Here is a 25,891-nt window from a genome sequence, read left to right on the forward strand (position 1 = left end):
ATTATTTACCTTATAGGATTATTGTTAAAAATTGAATAAAATTACATGAAATTATTAATGACGCATTTGTTCTCACGCATTTTACAAGTAACAAATCCTATGTTAGTCTTCAACTGTGTAACCCCCTCCACCCCAAATCAGAGTGAGTATGTCAAAAGCAAAAATTCCTCCAATTAGCTATGCTAAATCTTGAATGTATTTCCTAGTACATTTTGCAAGCTGTTTAGATGACACAGAATATTAAAAACTATACAAGGCTTCTATGGTACCTACATGCTATTTTCTTTCCTTTTAATTTCAATAATCTAGTTCACTTAACTCTATAAAGCGTGTATGTGTGTAGCTATAAATAACTATAATTGTAGTCCTGTGGGCCAACTCTAGGCTGTAAGCTCTGTAAGAAAGTGCATCTGTTACTGCTAGCACTTAACCAAGAAGTATGGCACACAGTAAGCATTCAACTAATATTTGTGGAATAAGTTACTACACCTACCCCGGTCTAACTATCAAATTTTGACAATCTCCGTTTTATCTATGGGGAGACGACCATTGATTCAATCTACCTTCAAAGATTAGAGTTTGTGAAAATGCCTCTTAACAAATCAGGGTTTTTAAGCTTTCAATAACACTCCCAAATTAATTTAGAGAACATACTGGGATTATAAAAACAAATGACGGGTACCTTAAAAGGTTAGTCAATGCTTCTTGCATGAATTTTTTGGATACATTATTTTGGTAGACTGAAAATGGGGCCATATTTTGCAGCTTCTTCCATCAATATGAGGAGTGTTTCCTCACGCCTTGAATCCGGGCCAGCCTCATGACTTGCTTTGACCAAAAGCATGTGGTGAAAGTGATATTCTGTCAGTTCTTGAGGCCAGGCTTTGCCACTTGTGGTTTTGCCTTCTCGGTACTCTGAGACCACCGTGCCACAAGCTCACGATAAAAGACCACGTGGAGAAGCCCAGCTGTCCCACCCAATCCCCAGCCAACCTGCCGGCTGAATGCAGAGAATCAAGAGAAGGCTTAACAAACAAATCACTCAACCAAGCTACAAAACTGAGAAACCATAAACTGATTTTTCAGTCCCACTAAGTTTTGAGATGTTGTTAAGCAGTAATGGGTAACTGATGATAAACGATCTAACCCTCATAGCACAACCATTATGTGCGGTTTTATAGTTTAGGAAACACTGTCAGGTGAAATAATCTGCCAAGTGTCCTAAGAACTGGATGCAGGTATTCAAAGGCCAGCTGTGTGTCGTCTTCTTTGTCCCCTGCCATCATGAAGCTGATCCGCTCTTTCTGCCATGGACAGATACACCTTTTAGAGATGTGGCTATAAGATAAACTCTGATATCTTTTTTATAACCTGCGTGGGTAATGTGTCCTGATTTGACATATCTGCCGGGCTTGTCTACGACAGGGAAACGCACTGCCAGCTATCATTAAGACCCAGCACTCCACAAATATGCCCCATTCTGTTTGCTGAAACTCAAATAACACTAACTTATCCCAATAAAATAATTCAGTGACACCTCAGCAATTATATTCATTCATTTACATTTTAGCCAGCAACAATTACACAAATCTTGACATTTTATATCATGGGCCATACAATATATAATATAAAAAAATAAGTTGGATAAAGCTTACATTTAATAATTTCTTAATTAAAACGTCTTTTTATAGATCCCACGTAGTGAACCACATACCGAAAATTATATAAATAAATAAATAAGAACTTACCTTCAGTTATGAAGGTGATATTTTTGAAGAGGTTTTACCACAAGAATCTGTTTTGTCCCCACCAAAAATAATGTACCTGAACTTTAAACAAAATTCACATTTTATTTAGGTTGAAATAAACTATACAAAATTGATTTTCTTCACCAAAAATAACAGCAATATTTTTCTGTATTACTCCTAGATAAGCCACAAAACACAGTTTTGTAGGTTTTCCAGGTTTTTCTTATAAATCAAGACGAGGCAGTTGTTATAGTCATGGGAAAAGACAGACTGAAACAGACCAGTCGGCTGTCCACATCCACGGCCTCTGATCCTGTGGTGACCATGAAAACAGACGTGTTCAACATGTACCAGCTGAAAAGCTTATGAAGATAAAGGCTCAACGAAGGAATGTAAACAGTAACAACCAGACGTGGAACAACAATGGCAGGCTCTTCCATAAACCAAAACCCTGTTTGGCAAGTTCACGTTTCACTGGTAATTCACTTAACTGTCCATTATAGAGTTTTAACTGTATATTAAAAACTGCTATTCAAAGGTTAGTTGTGAACTTCATTGTAACATTTTATAAAATGCATTCCTTCCTCCCACACCTCCTCAAAATTTACTTCTTCAAAGAACGATAATTTAATACCCGACAACTGGATCCACAGTGATAATAAATGTTATGTCTAAACTGACTTAATTACAACAATTCCAAAGTGCCATCAGCAGAGATCACGCAGAAGTGTGACATGGCACTTTCAGTGCTATCTTCTGGAAGAACAGTAGTTCCCCAAAGCATGAGATTTCAAACAGGGGCCATTTAAACAGGCAAATTATCAATGGCTAATGTTCTCAATGGGAGCCTATAGGTCAAGATATTCAGTGGTTAAGTGACCTACGCACACCTTACAACTTCTCTATAAGATATTTTCAAATTTCTTAGATATTTTTAAATATCAAAAATAACAAAAAGCACATTTTTAAAGTCTCTCAGGTATTCTGGATGGTGTCTGAATTATCAGTAGGAAGCTGTGACTTAGTTGTATAGAGTTTGATATATGTATCCACCATTAAATCTAGATCATGTTTTATATCGAAATTTATGTGAAGCAAGGCTAAGTTACTCGACCTCTGGCCTGTCAAAGTGTTCCTCAGGTATGCTTTGAGACGCTTCCGCCCATTTTCATAGCGTTCGTTCTCTACCTTCATCACAGGAAGAATACACAGGACCTTCAGCAACGCATAAACATTAGGAAAAAACTTGATGTCTGGCAGGTGGAGGGCTTCATAAATGGTGGATGGAAGCTCTATATCTTTTCCTCTGTGTTTCCACTTGATTCTCCAACAATGCAGCTCAGCCGAGAGAGTGTCAGGATTGGGTAAGTCACTTCTGTACATGTCAGCATGGTGCTCCTCTGATGTATTGAATTTGAGCTGCCCCATGACAGAAGGTACCAGAGATAAGCATTTAAGAGCTTTGAGGTGCTGTTCTGAGAATATATCTTTCAGTTCCTGAATGATGTGTTCTACTGTTGGAACACTTAGAGCTTCTTTGTAGTAACTCTCAGAGGTCAGCTGAGATTCCAGGTTACCTTGCTGAGCTCTGCGGAATTTCCCAGGGAGCTTCATCTGAATATCAAGTTTGGTTGCTAAATTGGTGGCTTCCTCAAACCAGAACTCGTGATAAACTTCAATATTTTCCATCACTTCATTTAGTGAATGCAGCACTGCAGTCAAGCTACTGGCTGCAAAGAAGACATCAGACGTTTGCCCCTGGAGATTTTTCCCAAAGGCTCTTGTAAAAGATAGAACATTTTTAAGAACAACAATAGTAACAATGAAATCAAAATCTGTTACTGCACTACAGAGTACAAATGCTCGGCCAGCTATACAGTTATTCCATCTAATATTTGTGTCACTATTTATACCATCTAAACATAAAACAAGTGCTTGTAGGAGGTCCACTAAAATTTCAAAAGCATCATGCCTGCCTGTCCACTGAGAATGGCAAATTTCCTTTAGTTCTTTACCTCTTTCTTCATTATTCTGAAAGAGGACAGAAATTACACTGTCAAGCTCTAAAAGTAGTTGTGGTGATCGATGGAAAAAAGAACAAACTTCCTCAATTGTTCCTAATGCAACAGACACTCCCATAACAGGCACGGATTTTGCCAACCACATATTTAAGGCACAGGAAGAGCAGAGCGTGTAGATAGCTTGGGGATATTTCTCTAAAAGTCTAGAAGCAACAACTTTCATTTTGGAAGAAAATCCACTGGACACAATGTAAGCCTGGCCGCGACAATACTCCATGTTTAAGCCCCACTTCTCAGTTATCATAGTATGAAATTTCATAGCCAAAATTTCGGCATCACCTTCATAAGGCAAGAAGCCCACAAATTCCTCTCTCAGGTTATGAGATTCATCAACAAACCTCACCAACACGGGCAGGTGCTCTTCCCCTGCTATATCCACTACCTCGTCAGTGATAATGGAGAAGAAATGAGAGTCTCTTACTTCCCGGAGGGTTTCTTCCCGAATGCAGCTCTCACAGATCTCCAGCATCTGTTTCTGCTGCGTTTTTGAACAGAACAGTGTGTTGACTGCTGTTGTCTCAAAGCGCTTTCGCAGAACCTCTTCACCAGAATTTATCCGGCACTCCAGTAGTGCTTGAAAGTTATCAGGAGTAAAGAGACCTTCTGGGATTTCATCAGCTTCATGTCCATCCAGAGGTATGTTTTGTTTTCCCATAAGAATCAAAATTTCAAATAAAGATTTTAAGTATTCTTTGTTTTCCTTCTCTTCAAGGGTTAAAGGTAAAATGTCTTCGTCCTGTTCTTCACCCCCTTCTTCTGCACTGGGGTTCTGAGCATTGCTGTTATTTATTTCTTTATGTTTTTGTTCCTGTTCAGAAGTTTCGTCAACTGGAAAATAAAGAATTAATTTTATAAAACAGGCTCATGAGGAACCATACAAACAAAAAATTTTATATTCTTGATTAATTAAATATTTAAAACACACACTGTGAACAGATAGGTTTTAATCCTACAAGTGAATGCTGTTATAGCAGCGAAACAATTTCTTATAAACTAAACAAGGCACATCACGAATACAGAGTAATAAGAGAGAGTCCATGCCCTCAGAGAAAGGAAGAGGAAGAGAACTACTATTTATGAGGCACTGTGTTGACATTCTATATGTTACTATTCTACAGGTGTTATCAGCCCCATTTGACAACTGACTGCCCAGGGGCACAGATGCAGTTAGAAAGATGGAGGTGAAATTCAAACCCAATCTTGTCTGGATGCAAGGTCCATGCTGATGCTGTTTCTATCAAACCATTAATCTATAGTTTTATATGGGAGATGAGACAGTTATACAAACCAATATAATATAAAGCATATCCATGCAAGTTTTAGGGCTAACAATAGAATATTAGAAATCTCAGCCTAATCTCTTCACATTTGGGTGGGAAAACTAAGGCCCCGACCACCGTCACACACACAACCCTGTAAGTCCTGGCCCCTGTGGTCCCCTCTGGGTTCATTTTCTAACCATTATGGATTATTAGAAGCTCCAAACAATAAAGTAAGTGCAGTTCCCTACACTTGGCACCCTGTATCAAGCCACTCTACTTCTGCAGATACCCTTCCCTCCTTTCTTAGCCTGAGTCCACGTCTCCTCATCTACAAAAGGTGGAAAATAATAGCACTTACTTCAGGGCTAGTGTGAGATTTAAACGAACTAATATAACTAAGGTACTTAGAATCATGTCTTGGCACATGATAAAAAGTCACGTTAATAATAACAGTAGCAGGAGGAGACGGAGGAGGAGGAATAGTAGTAACTGATAAGAACACAAATAACTTCTAGTCCTTACCCTCTGGTGACACAGCTCGGGCATCAGAACCTGCACAAAGGCTATTGTGACTTCTACCCCCTACAAGGCTAAGTGTCCCCACAGCATTTGTTCCTTAAATGTTTACCAAGAAATGATTATACACCACATACTGGGGGGACAGAGATTCTGCTTCTGCCCTTTTTGGTGCCTTTCCTTCCCTAAACTGGGACACTGTGTGTCTGCCACCCCTGCCACATTGAGAGCACCCAGTGGAGAGAGAGTAAAGCGTATAGCACAGTGGCACTCAACAAAGACAAACTGAATTTTAGTCTCACAGACAATTCGAGACCACAGGACAATGACCACCACTCTGTTACATCATTCTCACAGTAGATTTCGGACATAAAACATATTTATTTGTCCTTACCAGGTCAAGGCCTTTTTAAAAGGCATTCAGAAGTTGAGTCATTAACCCTATCACTTACTTTTTTTCTGTTTCAGAGTCCTGATTTCATCTTCACTCTAATGACAAGAAAACAAAATCTTTAGGAACACTGAATTCTAGTATATTATGTAGCTTCACAAGTAAAAAACATATTTGGAGTCAAATTTAATTCTCTCAAGAGCATACATTCTTTATGAGGAATACAGATGACAGGAAAACCAGAAAAATAATTTGCTGACTCCAAGTTTGTAATGAAATATTAGAGGGGAAAGACTGTATCATTTAACTTAGTTTATACCTAAATCATCATAACTTTGTGTTATGTTTACTAGTAATAAAAGGCATGAATATACCATGGCACTTGTGATCAAATCCAAGGGGACACAAATCCTACCTCCCACCTCAATCTAACCCAGGGGGATGCCATGTAAGAGGGAGTTGCTGGATTACAGAATCTAACGCAAAGGTTCTGAGAAATCCCTGGGACGCAGAAAGTGACACAGTGCCAGTAGGAAGAGAAATGAATGCATACAGCATAGAGGGCCAAGCGGCACACACAGGGTTTGTGCCACATACTGGCACAATTTTCCGGAGAGAATTTTCCAGTTGTGTCCTCTTCTCTCCCTCTAAGCCACTACAATGCTTAGATCACAGTCTGCTCCATTAGTATTCTGGGGCAGGGAAGCAGCAGTACCAGTGATAGCTGGAGACAGCAGGGTACCTGCTAGACCGTGTGGGACATGACACTGATAAGAATCTGTCAGCAGGCCAGCCAATCCGAAGCATCCCCTGCTTAGCCCATGGGCTGCGAGTTACACAGATAGCAGATCTGGAAGCGTGCCTGCTATAGGTATTGAGGTTCCCTGGGGGGCAGAGTATAGGAAAATGACAGCTCCAGAAAGGGTGGGAAATGGCTGACCCACCCTGGTACATATTACTAAGAAGAAAACTGCTGCAGAGAACTGTTGTCTAGTGTCAGCATTCATCTACGAGAAGTCCAAGGAAAACAAATACATAAATAAATAGAGAGAAAATGCATGAAGAAATAAATAAGAACTGAGGATTCCTTAGAACTTAAAAATGTTAAGTCTGGATAAGAAAAAAACTTCACATGTAGATACAGTTTAGCCAAATCAGAAATGTCAAATATAAAGAAAAAATACTAAAGGTTTTGAGGGAGAAAAAAATAGGTCACCTAAAAATGAACAACAATCAGGTTGGCATCAGATTTCAATAGCAATAATGGATGCAAAAAAACTAGAAAGAATCAACATCACATAGACTATATGTATTCTCTATGTATTACTTAGTAACATTTGAAATAAAAAATACAAAATGGTTTTAAAAAATAAACCCATGTCTGGAAACTAAAAACAAAAATAATCCTGTGTTGAACAAACAGGGGAAATTACAAAATACTAATAGCTGTACTAATAGCTGAAAGCACTATACATCTAAAATTGTGATATAGCTAAAACATACTTAAGAGAGACATGTATAGCTTTGCCTACACATAAATATAAGCTAAACATTCAAGAAGCTAGAAAAAGGGTCAAAAGGTAAATCCTTCAACTCAAGAAGAAACCAATAAAATATCTCACAAGTACAGCAATCATTGATAAAACTAACCATTATTTCTTTGAAAAGATTATTAAATAATTTTAGGAGTAGAGAAAGACAAGCATTCTAAAATCCTAGATAAAGTTCATAAACTTTTGGAAACATAAAACACAAGAGAAAACCAACAAATAAATTGAAATGGCAATCAAAATATTCTCTCACCCGTCCCAAGCCCCCTGACAGTTTTAACATGTTTGATCTAACTTTCCAGAGCAGATAGTATCTACCTCATTTAAGTTTTTCTAGCAAAATTGAGAGAAAGAAAAAAAATGAAAGCTGTCCAACTCATTTTATAAGGCTAACAGAACCTTGATATCATAACTGGATAAAAAGAGTGCATGAAAAGAAAATTATGGACAGGCCAACACTTGTAATTATAAATGCAAAATCCTAAAGAAATTATTGACCAACTGAATCCAATAGTGCATAAAAATAAAGAAATATAATGCAATCAATTAGGGTTCATCATGGGAATGTAAAGATGGTTCAACATCAGAAAATCCATCAGTGTTTTTCATTACATTAAAGAATGGAAAAAACTTGTGGACTTTTTCTACTTAATAGATGCAATGAAAGCATTTAATAAGCTCAACAAGTTAAAACAAAAACTTGGAATGAGTACTAGGAGGGAATGAAGGAAATTTAATCTTCAGCTTGATTAAAAACTATCTTAACAATACCAGCAGCAAACATACTTAATGGAACAAAGCAAGTGGACTAGCTGTGACATTACTGGGACTATTCAACATAGAAGTAGGGACCCTGACTACACAACAAAACAGGCAACAGAAAAAATTAAAATTATAAGAAGTGGAAGAAGAGGCAAATCTGTCCTTATTTGTAGATTGACCTTATTTGTAGATGATATAATCAACTACATAGAAAACCCGGTAGACTATTAGGATTAACAAAAAAGGGTCTTCAAAATTGATGGAAACAATCTCATCCAGAATACATAATCTGTACCAACAAAAACCATAATGAGAAAGTAGAATCCAAGGAAGAATGTACATGTTCTCTTTTAAAGAACTGCAACGAAATCCCTGAAATTTTTTCAAATTTGTGACTTTCTGCATTCCTAAAAGTATTTTAATTCTTTTCAAAGAAGTAGTACCGTATTTAGTTTTCTCAATGATTACTGTTACTTGATAGCCATTTATTTATTTATTATGGCTGGGATCACAATTTTGAAAGAGAAGAGTTAAGAAATCACCTTATCTAAAAGTAAGGTATATTCTAAAGCCATGGTAATAAAAATAGTGTGACACAGCTGTGAACAAACAAATATCCCAGCAGAACAGAGTTCCCAGAAACTGCCGTGTACATATGTGAACTTGGTGTGTGACAGAGGTGGCATGTTACACCAGTGGAGGAAAGGGTGGATTAACAGACCATATTGGGAAAACTGGTTCTCTATAAGGAGAAAAACAAAATTAGATCTCTAATAGACACTATACATACAAACTCCAAATGGATTAAAGATCTAAATATGAAAAGTAAACATAGAACAAAACTAGGAAAATTAGATGTTATCTTAAAAAACACCACATAGTAGGTAGATTGAAATGACATGCACTAAATACACTACCACGGATAACAACAGGGAGGGGAGGAATGGGAATGGGAATAGTGGAAGAAGGAAAAATAATAAGCAAAACAAGGGCCTTGCTGGAGGCAGACACTAGAAAGCCATGGACTGAGGGGTCTGAATAATTTAATTTTGTTCACCCAAGCTCAACAAAAAGCGAGTAGGTTTCAATCATAACTAAAGGGTATCAAAGGAATATAAAAACATGCATAAATGATGCTATATATGGAGATTTAAAAGCTTTTTCTAAAGCCTGTCAGTACTTAATAGTGATAGTCCTTATCTGTAAGTAAAACTATTCCTGTCTTAACTTTTATACTTTCCCTTCTGTATCCATTTGGGCTGAGTTGGATCTGAAATATACCTCACGTCCACTTTCCTTACTACAAAAGAAAAGGTAGTTTTTCGGGTTTTTTTTTATTCTTCCCAGGAAGGGCATGAACTAGTGGCCTGTAATTAACAGCACACTTTGGCCCAAGTCAACGAGTACCAACCAGCTAAATTTGAAGGAGATTTTTCCAATTTAAATACTAAAAACAAACTAATCATCTTACATCTCGGCTATTTCAATAATAATCACAGCATCCATTTCCCATGATGCTATCTGTGTAATAGAGAGTAACCGGGTTCAATTTTAACATGGGTGCATCTATACTGGATTTCATAGCATTATGGGGGGGGGAAGCTGACAGCACACTACATACCAATTCTTTTATTCGTTTTCTGTGTCTACTGTGTGGATTGTTCAAATGACTGGTAAGATCAAATATTGTTGGTATTGCATTATCTCGAAGAACTGTCCTATAAGGACTCTGAAAAAGAAAAGCGTGTTAATTCAGAGACAGTCCTTAAAAATGTATCACACATAAATAAAATTCTATGTTAATGATTTCCCCAGTACTCCTTCAACTCCAGCTCTAAAGTGTAAAGAGAGACGTGAAGAATTGATATCAGTCTAGATCAGCTTCTTATTTCTAACTCTTTTTGCATTTGCCCTTTTCGCAATCTTACTATTATAAATTGAGGAAATGAATTGATGATAGGCATAAGAAATAAAGTATTGTGCGTATATATTTCTAATTCACCCTTCCAGCTACTTTATTCTGCCCTTCCATTAGCTCACCAAATCTACAACAAGCACAAATGTTTCTCAAATAATCTGTCCTCTGGTATGTTCTATAATAATTCTTTCTTCCTTCATCTGCTGTGCACTCCACTTCTACTGCTGTTACTGAGAAACATCAAGGCACAGTAATGATATTGGATTAGGTCCCAGAGACCTAGAAACAAGTCCAAACTCTACCAGTGACTCATTATAAGACCCTGGCCAAATACGTTCCCCTTTTGGACCTCAGTTTCCTCTTCTGAATAAAATTCAGGTATTGAACTAGATCTACATCTCCCCGAAATGAAATTGTCCACATACTAATGATCACAATAATGCTTGCCGTTTCAGTTATACCGTCTATAGTTTTACACAATCCACTCGTTTTTTTAAATTGACATTGTCTTAAGCAATAAAAGCTATACAATAATGATATAGCAATACAAGCAAAAATGGCATAGCAATAAAAAGCTACACAATAATGGAAGGGCTAGGTATATTTTTAAGACATATTACAAAAACTCGACAATAAAAATTGATGCATATGCCACCTGAAATCACTCACACCATAAGTGATGTATATAATCACACTTTTGCAAACATTGAACTAGGTATTTCTAAAGCCCCTTCTAATTCTAATGTTCTTGTCATTGAAGGATGACGATCATGCTCTATCCTAATTCCTGTTAACCCAATCCAACCTGGCTAAAAGCTGATGACAGTCTTCCAGCCCAAAAGGAGGTCAGTTAGAGACAAGAAGTTTATTAGGAGGTAGAGTAACAGATGAATAACTGCTGCGACTACATTCCCCCCAGCTCATTCAAAGAAACAGTGCCTTCAATTTATTTCCGAATTTGCACCAATAAAAACAAAACACACTTCCTTTTTAAAAGTTTTCTCAGCGATTATTTCAGCGATTATTTCAAAGCGATAATAGCAGCGATTATTTCAAAGCTGACTATTAAAGCATGTTCAAATTATATGCCAGACAAAAATAACAACTTCTGTATTTTTTCACCCAGGAAAGGAAAGTTAGGAAGATATGAAGGAATACAGTTGATCCTTGAACAACGCAAGACTGAACTGCGCCGGTACACTTATATGAATTTTTTAAATAAATACTACAAATGTATATCCTCTTCCTTATGATTTTCTTAATAATATTTTCTTTTCTGTAGCTTACTTTATTGTAAGAACACAGTATATAATACATATCATATACAAAATATGTGTTAATCAACTATTTATGTTATTGCTAAGGATTCCAGTCAACAATAGGCTATTACTAGTCAAGTTTTTGGGGAGTCAAAGTTTATACATAGATTTTTCAACTGCGGGGGACTGTCAGTACCCCTAACCTCCGTGTTGTTCAAGGGTCAACTCTACATAACTAAAGGACACACACTATCCTAGGTTTTATCCAAAGAGTTGTTAAACACATTTGGGAAGAATTTCTATTAAGATGCACCATTTTCTAGTTCAATCCCATGCCTCATAGAAAATACAAAGAAGTAAATCTACCTTAATGACACCCAGCTTCTAATGTTGGGCCAATTATCCTGAGTCTACCTGGGAGTTTGAATCAGGGATTGATTAGGGACACAACCATTGAAGGGAGCAAAACCTACAGAATACCTAAAGCGTCTCATCTTTCCCACTTAGCAAACACCTCAGAAGCAAACATATACACACATACACAGTCAACTCTCGATATCCTACCAATTATTAAATAAGAGGGATAAAAAAACATTCTAATTAATTTTAAAATTCAAATCAAATTAATTTGCTATAAAGCAAAACTATTACAGGCCAAAAAACAGAATACATGAATGACAAACATGCAACTTTTTATAAGTACACATGCCAAAACGGGCTATATTCAATTCATGTGCATGATAATTTAAACTTAGTACCAGATTTAAATTTTAACTGCTCGATTCAGTTTTGAGCATAAAGCAATGATCTTCCTTTAGCATTAAAGATAGTATTTGGCTTTAGAACTAGCCACAAATGTTTACTGATGAGATCTTAAATGCCAAACTAATGAAAGAAAAATTCTTAAACATTTGTATATAGATATCGGGTAATCCAGCTTTTTATTTATTTATTTATTTAATTTATTACTTAATTTTATTTTGAAGGAGGGCACAGCTCACAGTGGCCCACACAGGGAATGAACCGGCAACCTTGGTGTTATCAGCACAATGCTCTAACCAACTGAGCTAACCGGCCACCCCTAATCCAGCTTTTAATAGCAATTATCTTCTACATGTATAGAAAAACATCTTCTCACATTTGCATTAATTTATTCAAGACTGAAGAATCATGTGGAAATTTAAAAATTGAAAATAGCTCATCTTTCTGTTCTATGCTGACTAAACAAAAATATGAAAATGAACTATATTTTAAATTTCTTACATTAATCTTGTTGGAATTATCTAATTGAGGCTATATTTATCACTAAAATAAAAACATAAAAATGTATATGGCTTGTGTATTTAAAATAATGATTTGGGATATTTTTACTTAATGTCAAAAACATAAAAGTAGTTTGCCTTTTAACATATGAAATCTCTTATTTCGGTTGGTCATTATTACCCTCTTAACAAAAGCAAGGCAAAATTATCCCTCAAATATTCGTGATTAAACTGTTGAACCGGAATTGGCTCACCTCCCAATGACTTCACAAGTATCTGCTTCAATTAATTTTGAGAAATAAAATAACCCAATCATTCTTTAGTTTTCTGATGCCTCTGCAAAATGTATCTGAAAAAAATATCAAAATAAATTGCTGCATAACAATATATAGTGTACCTTCAAATCAAGTTTATGTCCATCCCAATATCTGGGATGATATATCAGTTATACCTAAACACGAATATATTATTTGTTTAACAAAACTGTCCTCCCATAGTTTTTAGTGTTTCAAGTCTGCTCCATTTCAATCAAATCTGTCCTATTTGTACCTTTTATGAATCACAATAATAACAGAATCACAGAGGGTTAAAAATCTTAGACGTCAGGAATTATCTTGTCTAATCTCATTAGACATTGGGACTCAAGAGGGGAATTTGACTTGGCCAAATTCACACAGTTAACAGTATTAAGACTTAGTAAGAGAGATTCAGGTCTTGATATGAAATTGCAAATTATTGATGGAAATGTTTTTTTTTTTACACTAATTGTATGATTTTGCTTCTTGTTATATTTAGCACATAAAAATTAAGGATTGGTTCTTACATACAAAAACAAAACATGAAGACAAAGAGCTCCATTCCTTGATGAAGATTTCACTATAAAAAAGCTCTAGAGAATCTGCTCCAAATAACAATGCCAACTTTACCTTAAATATACGCTTTTATAACAATCTAAAATTTTCTGAAGGCTACACAAGAAGTTTAAAAGTGGCTACCTCTGGTGAGTAGGAATAGGGCATCAGAAATGGGGGAGGGGGTAAAAAGAACCAACAGGTTTCTAAGAACAAAATATATACAATTCAGCTACAAATTAAATTTGTCTTCATCTTAAAAAAAAAACACGTGCAATGTAAAGATACCCTCCAACAATAGATTTACATTTCCAACCAGTTACAGAGAGAGAGAGAGAGAGAGAGAGAGAGAGAGAGAGAGAGAGAGAGAGAGAGAGAAACCAAACCCTCCTATTACTTACAGTTCTACAGATCATAGATGTCTCAAAGTGTTTGGCACATAATCGATAATGTTTATTTAGTTGATCAGGTGTTTTATCTTCTAAGTCTGCTCTCCTACAATTTTCCACCCACTTCTGGCATCTATAAAACAAACCAAAATACAATTTTGAATACAAGCTCAACATTTAAATTTCAGCTGTTTCAAGGCAAATACATATTATGGACCATTGATCCCCTCTCTCCTCTACCCACAGAACGTAACATAATTTAGTGAAGTTGATTAATAACAAAGTGAGAGCTGGAAGAAACCATAGATATCATTTAGTACATTCAATTACAGACAAGATTAAGAAGTAACTTGCTCAGAGTCATGTACAAAATCAGCCACGAAACTAGAATTTAAACCTGAGTCTTTCAACAACCAGGACTCCTAGTATCAGAAAGGACTCAATCATCAGCAGTATAAATAAAAAGTTGCACAACTACCGTGTCTCCCTGAAAATAAGACCTAGTCGGACTATCAGCTCTAATGCGTCTTTTGGAACAAAAATTAATATAAGACCCAGTCTTATTTTACTATAAGACCGGGTCAATATAATATGAAATACCAGATATAAAATTATTTTAGACCAGGTATAATGTAATATAATATAATGTAATATAATACCAGGTCTTATATTACTTTTTGCTCCAAAAGACGCATTAGAGCTGACTGTCAGGCTAGGTTTTATTTTCGGGGAAACACGGTACTAATGTGATTTATTATTTACAATGATATGTACAAACTAGACTGCAAGCTTCGTGAATGCAGGGATCGTGTCCACACAATCTAGTATACAGAAGGTAGTAAAGACAATGAACAAGACAAGGTCCAGACTCTTTTGGTGCTTACACATCTGCAGAAAAACAAATAATAATAATAATACTTACTAAGCACTGATGAGTCAGACACTGTTCTAAGTCCTTCCCAAAGGGGGTATGATTATTATCCCCTTTGTGCAGATGAAGAAATGAAGGCACAAAAATGTTAATTTGCTAAAGGTTGCAACTAGATCTTTCTTTCATTCCTCAAGTTCCTAAGAATAAAGGTTCTGCCGTGAATAAACTGTCACAAATCTGAAAACCTTCATTTTGTAATCATATCATAGTACATTTTCCTGTCTTAACATTATACTTCACCCCTCCCCCACACACACCCCAACATTTAATTCCCTTCATTCTCAGTATGTGAAACCACAGTGAAATGTTGACTAAAACCACATCTAAGGTGTACAGCATTTCATTCGGCCTAAAAGTATTACTACACATAGTAATAATGTCTAAGGTGTCTGGATTTTAATCATATATTTACATAGTTGTACAATATGATTATAAGCAATTCATGTTTCAATATCTAAATATTTAGTATAAAAACTGTCGCACTATAAAATAATTTGCCATACTGTTAAGAGTTGTTTGTTTTTTAATTCTCAGATCTCTGGACACCTTTCACATAGATACTACGGCATGTATTATCTCTGAACTAAGTTGAAACAGCTTTCTAATACCAAGAGCTAAATTCATTACACTTACGAGTATGTTCATTTTGTAAAAATTCATCAAGCTCTAAAGTACCCTTTTTGTACTTTTCTCTATGTATGTCATTATCGAAAAAACAGCTTCCCCATCACTCTTCTCATTCTCAATAACCAACTCTCTGTGTGAAGTCAGACAGTGGCTACCGCTGGGAAGAGGGAGTTTAGGATATTAGTAATATTCTCTTTTTTAAAAATTTTTTTTAACTTTTTATGTTAAAAAAACAACATAAAAGTGTTGTTTTATGTTGTTAACAACTTTAAATGTGTTTTTAACAACTTTTAACAGTGTGTTTTTAACAACAAGTGCTGTTAACAACTTTAAGTGTGTTTTCTAGGACCCAACAGCTCCAAGCCAAGCAGTTGTTTCAATCTAATTATGAAGGCACAACCCACACTGGCCCATGTGGGGATCGAACCGGCAACCCTAGTATTATGAGCATCGCAATCTAACCAACTGAGCTAACCAGCCACCAGTTTCTCTCTTTTTTTCACCTGGGAAAAATTCTCATGGACATGTCACTCTGAAAATCCAACAAGCCATACACTTATAATTTAATCTGCATATATACTGGTGGTGCCAAAAAAAATGTACACACATTACTGTTTTCATCTTTTGTTATTGGTATATACTGAGTATTATAACTTTAACACGGTTTTTTCCTTTCTTATAATGTGTACACATTTTTTGGCACACTCTGTGTGTGTGTGTGTATGTTTTATATCAATAAAGTTATGAAAATTATATATGACCGTGTCTTTTTTACATACATACACATACTTATGAGCATGCATATGTGGTCAGACAATTAAGTTCACGAATTCATCCTAGAAAAAGTGCTACATACCTCACTGCTGAATATCACTACAGTCACCTTCGAAGTACTCCACTTGAGAAGCTATGCACTGACACCAGCACCTAGTCCACCCTTCAAACCAATTTTGGAACTCTTTTTCTGGAATGGCCGTTAGAGCTGTCATCGTATTACCCTTGATGTCCTGAATGTCATCAAAATGTCCTCCTTTCAATATTTCCTTTATCTTCTCGTACAGAAAGAAGTCATTGGGGGCCAGATCAGGTGAGTAGGGAGGGTGTTCCAAAACAGTTATTTGTTTACTGGCTAAAAACTCCCTCACAGACAGTGCCCTGTGAGCTGGCGCATTGTCGTGATGCAAGAGCCAGGAATTGTTGGCGAAAAGTTCAGGTCATTTTTGTCTAACTTTTTCACATAGCCTTTTCAGCACTTCCAAATAGTAAACTTGGTTCACTGTTTGTCCAGTTGATACAAATTCATAATGAATAATCCCTCTGATATCAAAAAAATTAGTAATATCATTGCAACAAATTCGCAAACTTAATTGTCAGACCTCGTGTACAGAGGGTACCAAAAAAATGTATACAAATTTTAAGAATGGAAAAAAACTTTTAAAATTGTAATACTCAATATATACGAATAACAAAAGATGACTACAAGTCATATGTATACATTTTTTTGGCACCCCATGTATGTTCATAAATATATGTATGTAAAATATATGTATATTCTACATACAATATATGTATACATATATGTATATGTATACAATATATGTATACATATGAACAAGCATATATATGCTTTTATGCTCATAGATAAATATATATACATTTATATACTTGTATGTAGACATACACTAACATGCTTCTATAAGTACATATATACACACACACACACACACACACACACACAATTATCTCTCAATTTTTTCTTAACCAACAGTCCCCCTTTCCTAGCTCTCCCTGTCACTGTTCTGTGCCCTGTACTCCAGACTCTGCAGCCTTTTCTCTTAGCAGAGTAGAATGATTCCCCAAATCCATCTACTTCCCAAGTGGTCTTTTGTCTTTCTCTAACCCCTTCTCGTTGCTGTACAGTAAATGTTTTAAAAAGCCAATGTCAGAATGTCTTTCCCTGCTTATGATCCTTTGTGGCTTCTCATTACTCTTAGGATAAAGACCCAATTCCTCAGGGCTTAGAAGACCCTGCACAATCTGGACCTTGTCTGCCTTTCCACCGTCATGTCGCACCACCCTTCCATTCTCTGCCCCTCACATGCCTGACTTCAGTTCATGAATGCACTGTGCTCATTTCTATCCTAGGGCTGTTCCCATGCTTTATTCATCTTAGTTCCCTCTTCTTGTTGCTTTTTTCCCCACTTCTTTCGCACAGGAAAGCCTATGCAAAGATCAGCCATCAGATCCTAGCCTAAATGTCATTTCTTGAGGAAAACCTTTCCTGATTCAGATGTGTGTGTGTGTGTGTGTGTGTGTGTATGTGTGAATGTATATACACACCGAGGTAGGTAAGACTCTCCTCTACCTCTCTGTAAATGGTCTCTCAACACCCTATATTTATCCCACCATATTATTACGATCAGTATAAACATGGTCTAGTATCTCCCATATTAAAAACTTCCTTAACCCTGATCCTCTACGTAGTAAAACTAGCTAGAGCCCATTTTCACTGTATCCACTTTCTTATCTCTCATCAATCAATTCCAAAGAGGCTACTGCTTTATCTCTTTTCCCCTGAAACTGCTCAAGATTACTCATGACTTCCATCCTGCCAAATCCAATGGTCACTTTCTATCCTCATCTTAATCACCCTGTCAATAAATACTATTCAACCGTCATCGACCACTCCTTTTTAAGTTTTGTTTTTACCTTTTTCCTTCAATGGTCTCCTAATAATATGCAGCATTTCCAAAAACATATTCTAAGGAACATTAGTCAAAAAAGTGTTCCATTTTTAAAAAAAGGAGGTTTAATGGTCAAATAAATTCAGATAATATTACCCATTTAACCCTATTCTTGGGGTTTTGGATATTCCTGTGAGACCTTGAACAAATCAGCTAACCTTTCTATGCCTGCTTTGGTCATCTGAAAGCCAGGACTATCTCAAAGTTTACTGCAAGTGTTATATGACATAATGTACAAAAAAATACATAGACTAGTGCCTGGCATATATGGTAGAATGTGAAGTATTCTATAAGAAATATTATTACAGCTCACAGCATTGTTTGGAGGATTAAATGAGATGACATGAAAGTATGATCTTATTTTATAGAAGCAAGTCCCAAACTTCATAGTCTCGGGACCCCTTTACATTCTGAAATTACTGAGGACCTAAAGAGCTTTTGTTTATGTGGGTATTAGCTATCAGCACTTATTATAGAAATTAAAACTGAAAAAAAAATTTTTTTAATTAATTCTAAAAGTAGCAATTCCATTACAGGTTAACATAAATAACATTTTAGTGAAAAATAACTATGTTTCCCAAAATACATTTAGTGAAAATGTTTAGTGAAAAAAATGGCAAATCCCTTTAACGTCTAGCTTAATAAAAGACAGTTTGATTCTCATGTCTGCTTTTACCTTTAATCTGTTGCCACATGTTGTTTTGGTTGAAGTATATTAAGAAAATCTGGCCTCACACTGACATGCAGTTTTAAAAGGTTATTAAAATATTCCTCCTTTTCCTACATAATTCGGTATGCTCTTCTTTGATACTACAGAAAACTCCAGAAGTGGTGCTTTTTTACAGACTAGTTGCAATGTGTGAAACCAGACCAAGGAGCTGTTTCACACTCTAGTAATTACATTAAAGTCCCCGGTCTATCTTGCACTTTGAATAGAGCATTCATCCACTCATGTCTTTGTAAAATCATGAATTGATCAATTTGGAAAATACTAGTTCGTGACTTATGCAGACCGTCTGAATGGCAACACATTTCATTATACAATATATTTGAAAAGTCCCATTTATCAATATCACCACTGATCTCATCAGAAAAGTCTTTAAGTATTAGAGAGCTGTCAAGTTTAAGGTCGTGCATATAAATTTTTCAAAATTCTATTTTTTGTTTAAATGCTTGAATGTCAGTTGTTTTCCTTGAAGTAGCAGGCTTATTTCATTCATTTCTGAGAAAATGTCTATCAAACACCTGCATCTGAATAATAATGCTTAGAAAATTTTAGAAAACACAATATACAACTTATCAGAGAAATTATGTTAAACATTATGTAGCATCTGAAAAACTCCACTGTATGCTCCTGAGAGAATGAGCATGAAAAAGGCAAATAATGCCGGTGCTATTATAAAAATACTTTTTACCTTGTGGATTCCTTGAAAGGCTTTTGGGGACCCTCATGAGCGTCCAGAAAACCAATGTTTTACATTTTACAGGGGAGACTGCATCGACTTTCAATTACCTTTGATTGAATGACTAAAAGAATCTTGACAGACCTCACCACTTCAGGGGCGAGTTAGTACTAACCGCCGCCGAGAAGGAAGAGGGCTTCAAGTGCCCGACTCTGTCTAACAGGAGCAATTCGTTGGGTCTACCTGTAAGTTCCCACCAGGTCTGGGGATAAGCCACTGTGAGCTGCCCCCAGATTCCAGCCAAGCCTTGGTGTTCCTCACGCCATTCTGGAGCAATCAAAGTTTAGGCAGGTTGTTTTTTTCTTTTTACTTAAATTTTAGGTAATCAATGACCTCCCTGTCACTCCCCTAAGGTGAGTTGATTCTATCACTTTATAACGAAAGAAAAGAAAAAAAAAAGGAAAGAAAAGAGGGAGAGAAAGTGGGGAGGGGAGGGAAGAAAGAAAGGACATATTAATGCCACTTTTTCTAAACTAATAAGAGGTATTATGGTCTGAAATTCCACGTTGTGCCCTTTATTAATTACATTCTTGAATTTTAAATTACTTCTAAATAGCTGTTTCCAAAAGTGTGCATGGAATTTATAAATATGATGAATGGGAAATGTACTATTTAATAGCATTAAATATATTTATCTTTATTGTTAGTAAAAAAATGTTGATTTGAAGGATAGGTTAGCAATTTCACCCTTTACCAACCTTCCCTACAACCCATTTACAGAAAAAAACTAGTTATAACTAATAACCCTAAAAATACTGTTATTAACTCAATAAACACCTCTGCAAACTACTTCTTTATTATAATTAACTCTGGGCATGGTGGAAAAAACTGTCAAATAGAGTAGAATTTGAAATCCTCGAGTATAAGGAGATTGGGTTTGGATAAAAAGTTAAGACTTTGAAGATACTACGTTAAGTAAAATAAGCCAGACATAAAAGGACAATTATTGTATCATTCTACTTATATGAAATACCTAGAACAAATTCATGAAGACTGAAAGTCGATTAGAAGGGGTGGGGGCAAGTTATTGCTTAATGGTTACAGGGTTTTTCCTTGGGGTAATGAAAAAGCTTTGGAAATATATAATGGTCATGGTTGCACAACATTGTGAATCTAATTAATGCCACTGATTCATACACTTAAAAATGGATAAAATGGCAAATTTTATGTCATATATTTTACCAGAATTGTAAAAAATGTAATACACCAAAAGCTATTGTACACTTTAAATGGGTGAACAGTATCATACGTGAATTATATTTGGTCTTGAAATACTCAAAGAGTGCTCGCTTCGGCAGCACATATACTAAAATTGGAAATACTCAAAGAGCTTGCATAGAAAAGGGCACAGATTTGCTCAGCGTGACACTGGGGACAAAACTAGGACTCCAAAGCATAAATTATAGGAAGGTATATTTCCACTCAAAACAAGGAAGAAACAACAGCCAAAGCTATCCAGAATCCTCATGTGTCCTTTCACAGAGCAAAGAACCATCACTGGAGATTTTTAGCAAAAACCCACCTGTCAGGAATGCACAGGGCCCAAAAGGGTTCATAAATACCTTGACAGTGGAATGCAAAAGTGTGTCTATGTTTTTTCTCAAGTAAGAGTCCTTATATTAGATTCTCAAAGAGAACAGTGACCCAGAAAAAGGTTAAAAAGCAGCTACTATTGAGGGAATTGCAGCAATTCATGGGATATTGCACCAGATCTAAAAACTTCCAAATCCGAGACTGTAAGCCCCTATAGGCCATACTTCCCGTTAAGGAGTGTAATGAAAACAGCATTCACTATGTATGGACACAAATGACCTGTGGTCCAGAACTGACTAGTGGTGCCCTCATTAGGCAAGGAAATATACTCCCAAGAATGCCCCTGGGCTAAAATTTGAGTAAGATGAAGATAACGTGTACTGGGATAAAGCCCAATCAGACGAAGATGTTCCTCTTCTCTGCTCCCATAGAACCAGAAAGCCATTCCTCACTCTCTAGAGCTAGTTCTTAGCTTTTCTCCCTAGGAACTCCCTAGGGCTTAATCCTCAGCTTTACTCTACATTATGTACCTGGTACCACGGCTTTAAATACCCTCTATAAACTGAGAACACTGGTATTTACAACCTTCAGTTTGGAAGTCTCTAAATCCCAGACTTGTGTCTCTTTTTATGGTTTTACCTCTTAAATATTTAGGCCATTGATCTAAATATGGGCCATTTTGAGTTCCATTTCTGGACACGGTATGAAGGCATCTATTCTTGAACGTCTAGCAGGCCTCTCAAACTTCATGTGTCCCAAACCAAATTCTTAGGATTTCTCCACCAAACCTGGTCCTCCCATTCTTCCTAAGGCTCTGTAAGCTATGATTCAAAATCTTCGTCATTCTTGACTTCTTTTTCTCTTACAACCTTCATCTAGACCATTCAAAAATCCTGTTGAATCCCGTCATAACACATCTCAAACGCAACTTACCACCTCCTCTTTTATTATTACCTGAATTATTGCAGTTGCCTTTAACTTGTCTTCCTGATCTCACCTTTGCTTCCCTACAATCTATTTAACCAGCAGCCAGTGGTTCTGTTTCAAGTATGTCTCCCTACTCTATACCCTTCGATGACTTCCTATCTCACTCAGAATAAATGACCAGAGTTTTTTCCATGACCTACAATGTCCTACACAATTTGCCCCTAACACACACACACACACACACACACATTCTCTCTCTCCCCCTCCTCATCTCCTCCCTCTCTCCTTCCTTAAAGCAGCAGTCCGTGGACTTCTGGCTGTACCCCTATCAAGCGTGCCCTGCCTTTATAGTTACTGTTCCCACAGATTGGAATGCTCTTCCCCCAGCTATCTCCATGGCTGGCCCCCTCACCTACCACTGGTCTTGGCTCAAATTCACCTTAGTGAGGCCCTTTCTGATCACCCTGTTTAAAATAACAATTGTGCGTCCCCCGCTATTCTCTATTTCCCTACCCCCATAACACGTGCTTTTTTTCCATCATATTTATCACTACCTGACACACTGTATATTTACTTGTCTATTTCCCTCCCAGTGGAATGTAAACTCCATGAGAGCAGGGACTTAGAACTGTTCATCCGTACAGTCCCAGCGCTCACAACAATGCCTGGCTAGCACATAGTAGGCCTTCAGTAAACATCTGAGGAACTAACAAACACCACGTTTTATCATAACCGCCTGCTTGTATCTGTCTCTTTAATGGACTGTGAGCCCTCTGCAGGCAGCCACCCGGCTTCGTGCACCCCTGGGTTTGCAGCACCTACACATACAGGGGATGCTGATTTGAAATGAATGAAATCAGCGGGCGGCCGAGGAACAATCCTCAGCGTCTCAAACACAGTCCCTACGCTTTCACTCTAAACCTTAGTCAGAGAACGGTGGTTACATCAAGGAAGAGGTTTCCCGACCAATTCCCGTGCCTTCACACGTACCCCCCCCCCACCACTCCCCGTCGTGCCCACGATAACCAAGTCAGATAATGAGCAACGGTCACAGCCAGAATTTCATCCATGAACAAGTCGGAAGGAGGGAGTACCTGTGACTTAAGATCACAGAAGGTGGCCGGACTCTAAGAAGAAAATGTCTCGGGGGTGGGGGTGGGGGGGGATGGGGGTAGAAGAGGGCAGGGCCCCGGTGACCACAACCGTAAACTCCAAGACCCCCTCTGACAGCGCAGGAAACGAAACCCCAGGGAAGAAGGCGACCTGCCCGAAGTCGCACAGCAGGCTAACAGGGCGAGAACCCACCGCACCCTGCCCGCCGCCGCCCCGTTGCCTCTTATTTCGGGTGCTGTCCTAGGCGCCGCACCCTCCTGGGCGCACGTGCTCCCAAGTCCCCGGGGGCCCGCCCGCCCGGTGCTCGCGGCCCGCTCTCCAGCCAGTCTGAGGCTGGGGTCCACGAGTGTGCCGCCCACACCCCACCCGCCCACGCACACCCTTCTCAGCCCGGAGCATGCCCGGGAGGGCGGCGGGCAGCGCGCACGGCGGAGGGGGGCCGGGGCCGCCCGCTCCGCGCCGGCACCTCACCTGGCCGGGTCCCGCGGGAACCTGAAGAAGGCCAGGTCCGACTGCGTGCTCTTCCGCGTGCAGTTGGGGGCCGCGCAAAAGTTCGGCATCGTAGCCCGCCCGCGGGCCGGCCCTGCGCTCCCCTCCCCGCCTCCTCAGGGCAACCCGCCCGCCCGTCGGGGCCGGGGAGGGGAGCCAGGCCGGCCTGCCGGCTCGGCAGGGCCGGCGCGCCGGGGGGAGGGGCGGCCGCGCGAGCAGCCGCGAGGGGCAGGAGGGGCGCCGCGGTCCGAGGCCGAGCTGGGGACTCGGCTCCACAGTGCTGTGAGTGGCCGGGAGGATTTACCGCCGCCGCCGCCGCTGGTGCACCTCCCGCCCGCCCGGGACGCTGCCGCCTCCTTCCCACAATGCACCCTGGCGCCCGGGGGTGCCCTCTCTTCCCTCAGCCTTCCTCCCCCGCCCCTTCCTTTCCGCTGACTTCTCCGCAGGCGGGCACGCGCACGGAAGCGCGCCTGCCTGGGTGTGGCGAGGTGGAGGCGGGGCCTGGCGCGGGCGGCCACTGTGCGCCTGCGCAGGCCGAGTCCGCGAGGGGAGGGAACTGCGCATGCGGGCGTGTCTCCTGGGACGCTAAAGCTGGCGCGTAGCGGCCGCTCCGGTAGGTTTGGCGTGCGAGGGTTTCTGCAGGTCTGTGGCAAGCCTGCATGTTACATCACTGGTACATCTCTCTTGGCTTGCTTAAGGTGCCACCGCTTAAGCCTCTGTTGGAGAAATCGCCATAGACTTTTTAAGGGCCGCAGAATCGAGACGACCTCGGTAGCTGATTTGTACACTCCCGGCAGGTCTGCGTGCACGAGTTGGACGCAGACGTGGGTTACAGGAGACTGCGTTTTCCCAGCTTTGCAGCTACTCGTTTGCCCCATTCGCTTCTCGGAACGGGCCTCCCCAGGCTCACCTGGAAGCCGAGGGGCGAAAACGCAGAAAAGCAGTTACTCTTTGCTGGCGAGGTTTCCAGAAAAGAAGCAGAATAGCGGCGTGATTCTACCTGCAGCCCTGTAGGGATCGGTCCCTCTGTCTTTCCCCTCACTGTCGTGGCCCGTTAACGTTCCTGTGTTAGGTGCCAGAATGAGTGACCGCTATCTAGAACAAAGGATTAGTATCAAATTTTGTGTGAAGTTGAACAAGTCTGCAAGTGAGACCCACCACCTTTTAAAAGAAGCGTATGGAGATGAGGTCATGTCGAGGGCCAGAGTGTTTGACTGGCACAAAAGGTTTAAAGAAGGGCGGGAGGATGTTCGAGATGATGCCCGAAGTGGCCGGCCAGTTACCCACCGGACAGATGAAAATATCCAGAAGGTCAAGGCCTTAGTTGGTTCAAACAGGCAGTTAACGGTGAGGATGATGGCCGAAGAGTTAAAGTTAGATAAAGAAACTGTTAGACTCATTCTGAAAGAAAACTTGAACATGAGGAAGATTTCTGCCCACGTTACATCGGGTATTTTGAAGGATGACCCTAAACCTCGGAAACTTGACTTCCGTTCTGATCTTTCAAAAGAAACTAGGAAACAGAGCTTGTGTGTGAAGAAAAAGGTAACAGGTTCGGAAACATGGAGTCACCTCCAGTGTGAAGCTGGTGGGGAGATGCCCCTGCCTGTGCCCCCTGCCAGACTCCACTATCCTACCGGCCAGCTTCTGCAGCCATCGCCGTCTGCGAGCCTTGCCACCAGGGCAGCTCAGGACTGGTTCCCGCCCTGGTGAAAGGACTGGGAGACGGCTGAACCTGAGCTGCCACGCGGCCTCGCTGCACGGCACCTTCATTGGCTGCACGGCACCTTCATTGGCTGCACGGCACCTTCATTGGCTGCACATTTTCAGTCTTCTCTACCACCTCGCCTACGTGTCATGGCTCTTCTACCTACTCTTCACTGGACTGTTGGGTCATCTCCCTGGCTGTTCTCCACAACTTTGAAGAACTTTCGGCTGTTGACTTCTGGCTCTTGCTTGTTCTTGATTTCTTTGGCTTAACACCTCTGGATCTCTTCACTGCCCAGATCTTATTGTGTTGTGGCCGTCCTGTTCCTTTGTGCTCAACATTCCGCCTCGGGACCATACCAGTGAGA

The 25,891-nt window shown here is 39.2% G+C and overlaps 1 protein-coding gene and 1 long non-coding RNA gene across 2 annotated transcripts; one reads left to right on the plus strand and one right to left on the minus strand.

The window, feature by feature from the left end:
• Positions 1-1,540: 1,540 nt before the first annotated feature.
• Positions 1,541-24,001, minus strand: LOC308503592. The gene is made up of 5 exons (XR_013994218.1): positions 23,799-24,001; positions 14,002-14,122; positions 9,932-10,039; positions 6,060-6,096; positions 1,541-4,657 (listed from the first exon to the last, which is right to left on the minus strand). It is a non-coding gene; the product is annotated as an uncharacterized lncRNA (long non-coding RNA).
• A 757-nt stretch (positions 24,002-24,758) lies between these two features.
• GVQW3 (GVQW motif containing 3) lies at positions 24,759-25,662 on the plus strand. Its single transcript, XM_081062562.1, has one exon. The coding sequence runs from the start codon at positions 24,897-24,899 to the stop codon at positions 25,527-25,529; it is 633 nt and encodes a 210-aa protein (XP_080918688.1). The 5' UTR covers positions 24,759-24,896; the 3' UTR covers positions 25,530-25,662.
• The last annotated feature ends 229 nt before the right edge of the window (positions 25,663-25,891 follow it).

Source organism: Rhinolophus hipposideros (assembly GCF_964194185.1).
Source record: "Rhinolophus hipposideros genome assembly, chromosome: 10".
In the NCBI taxonomy this organism is placed as follows: Eukaryota; Metazoa; Chordata; class Mammalia; order Chiroptera; family Rhinolophidae; genus Rhinolophus; species Rhinolophus hipposideros.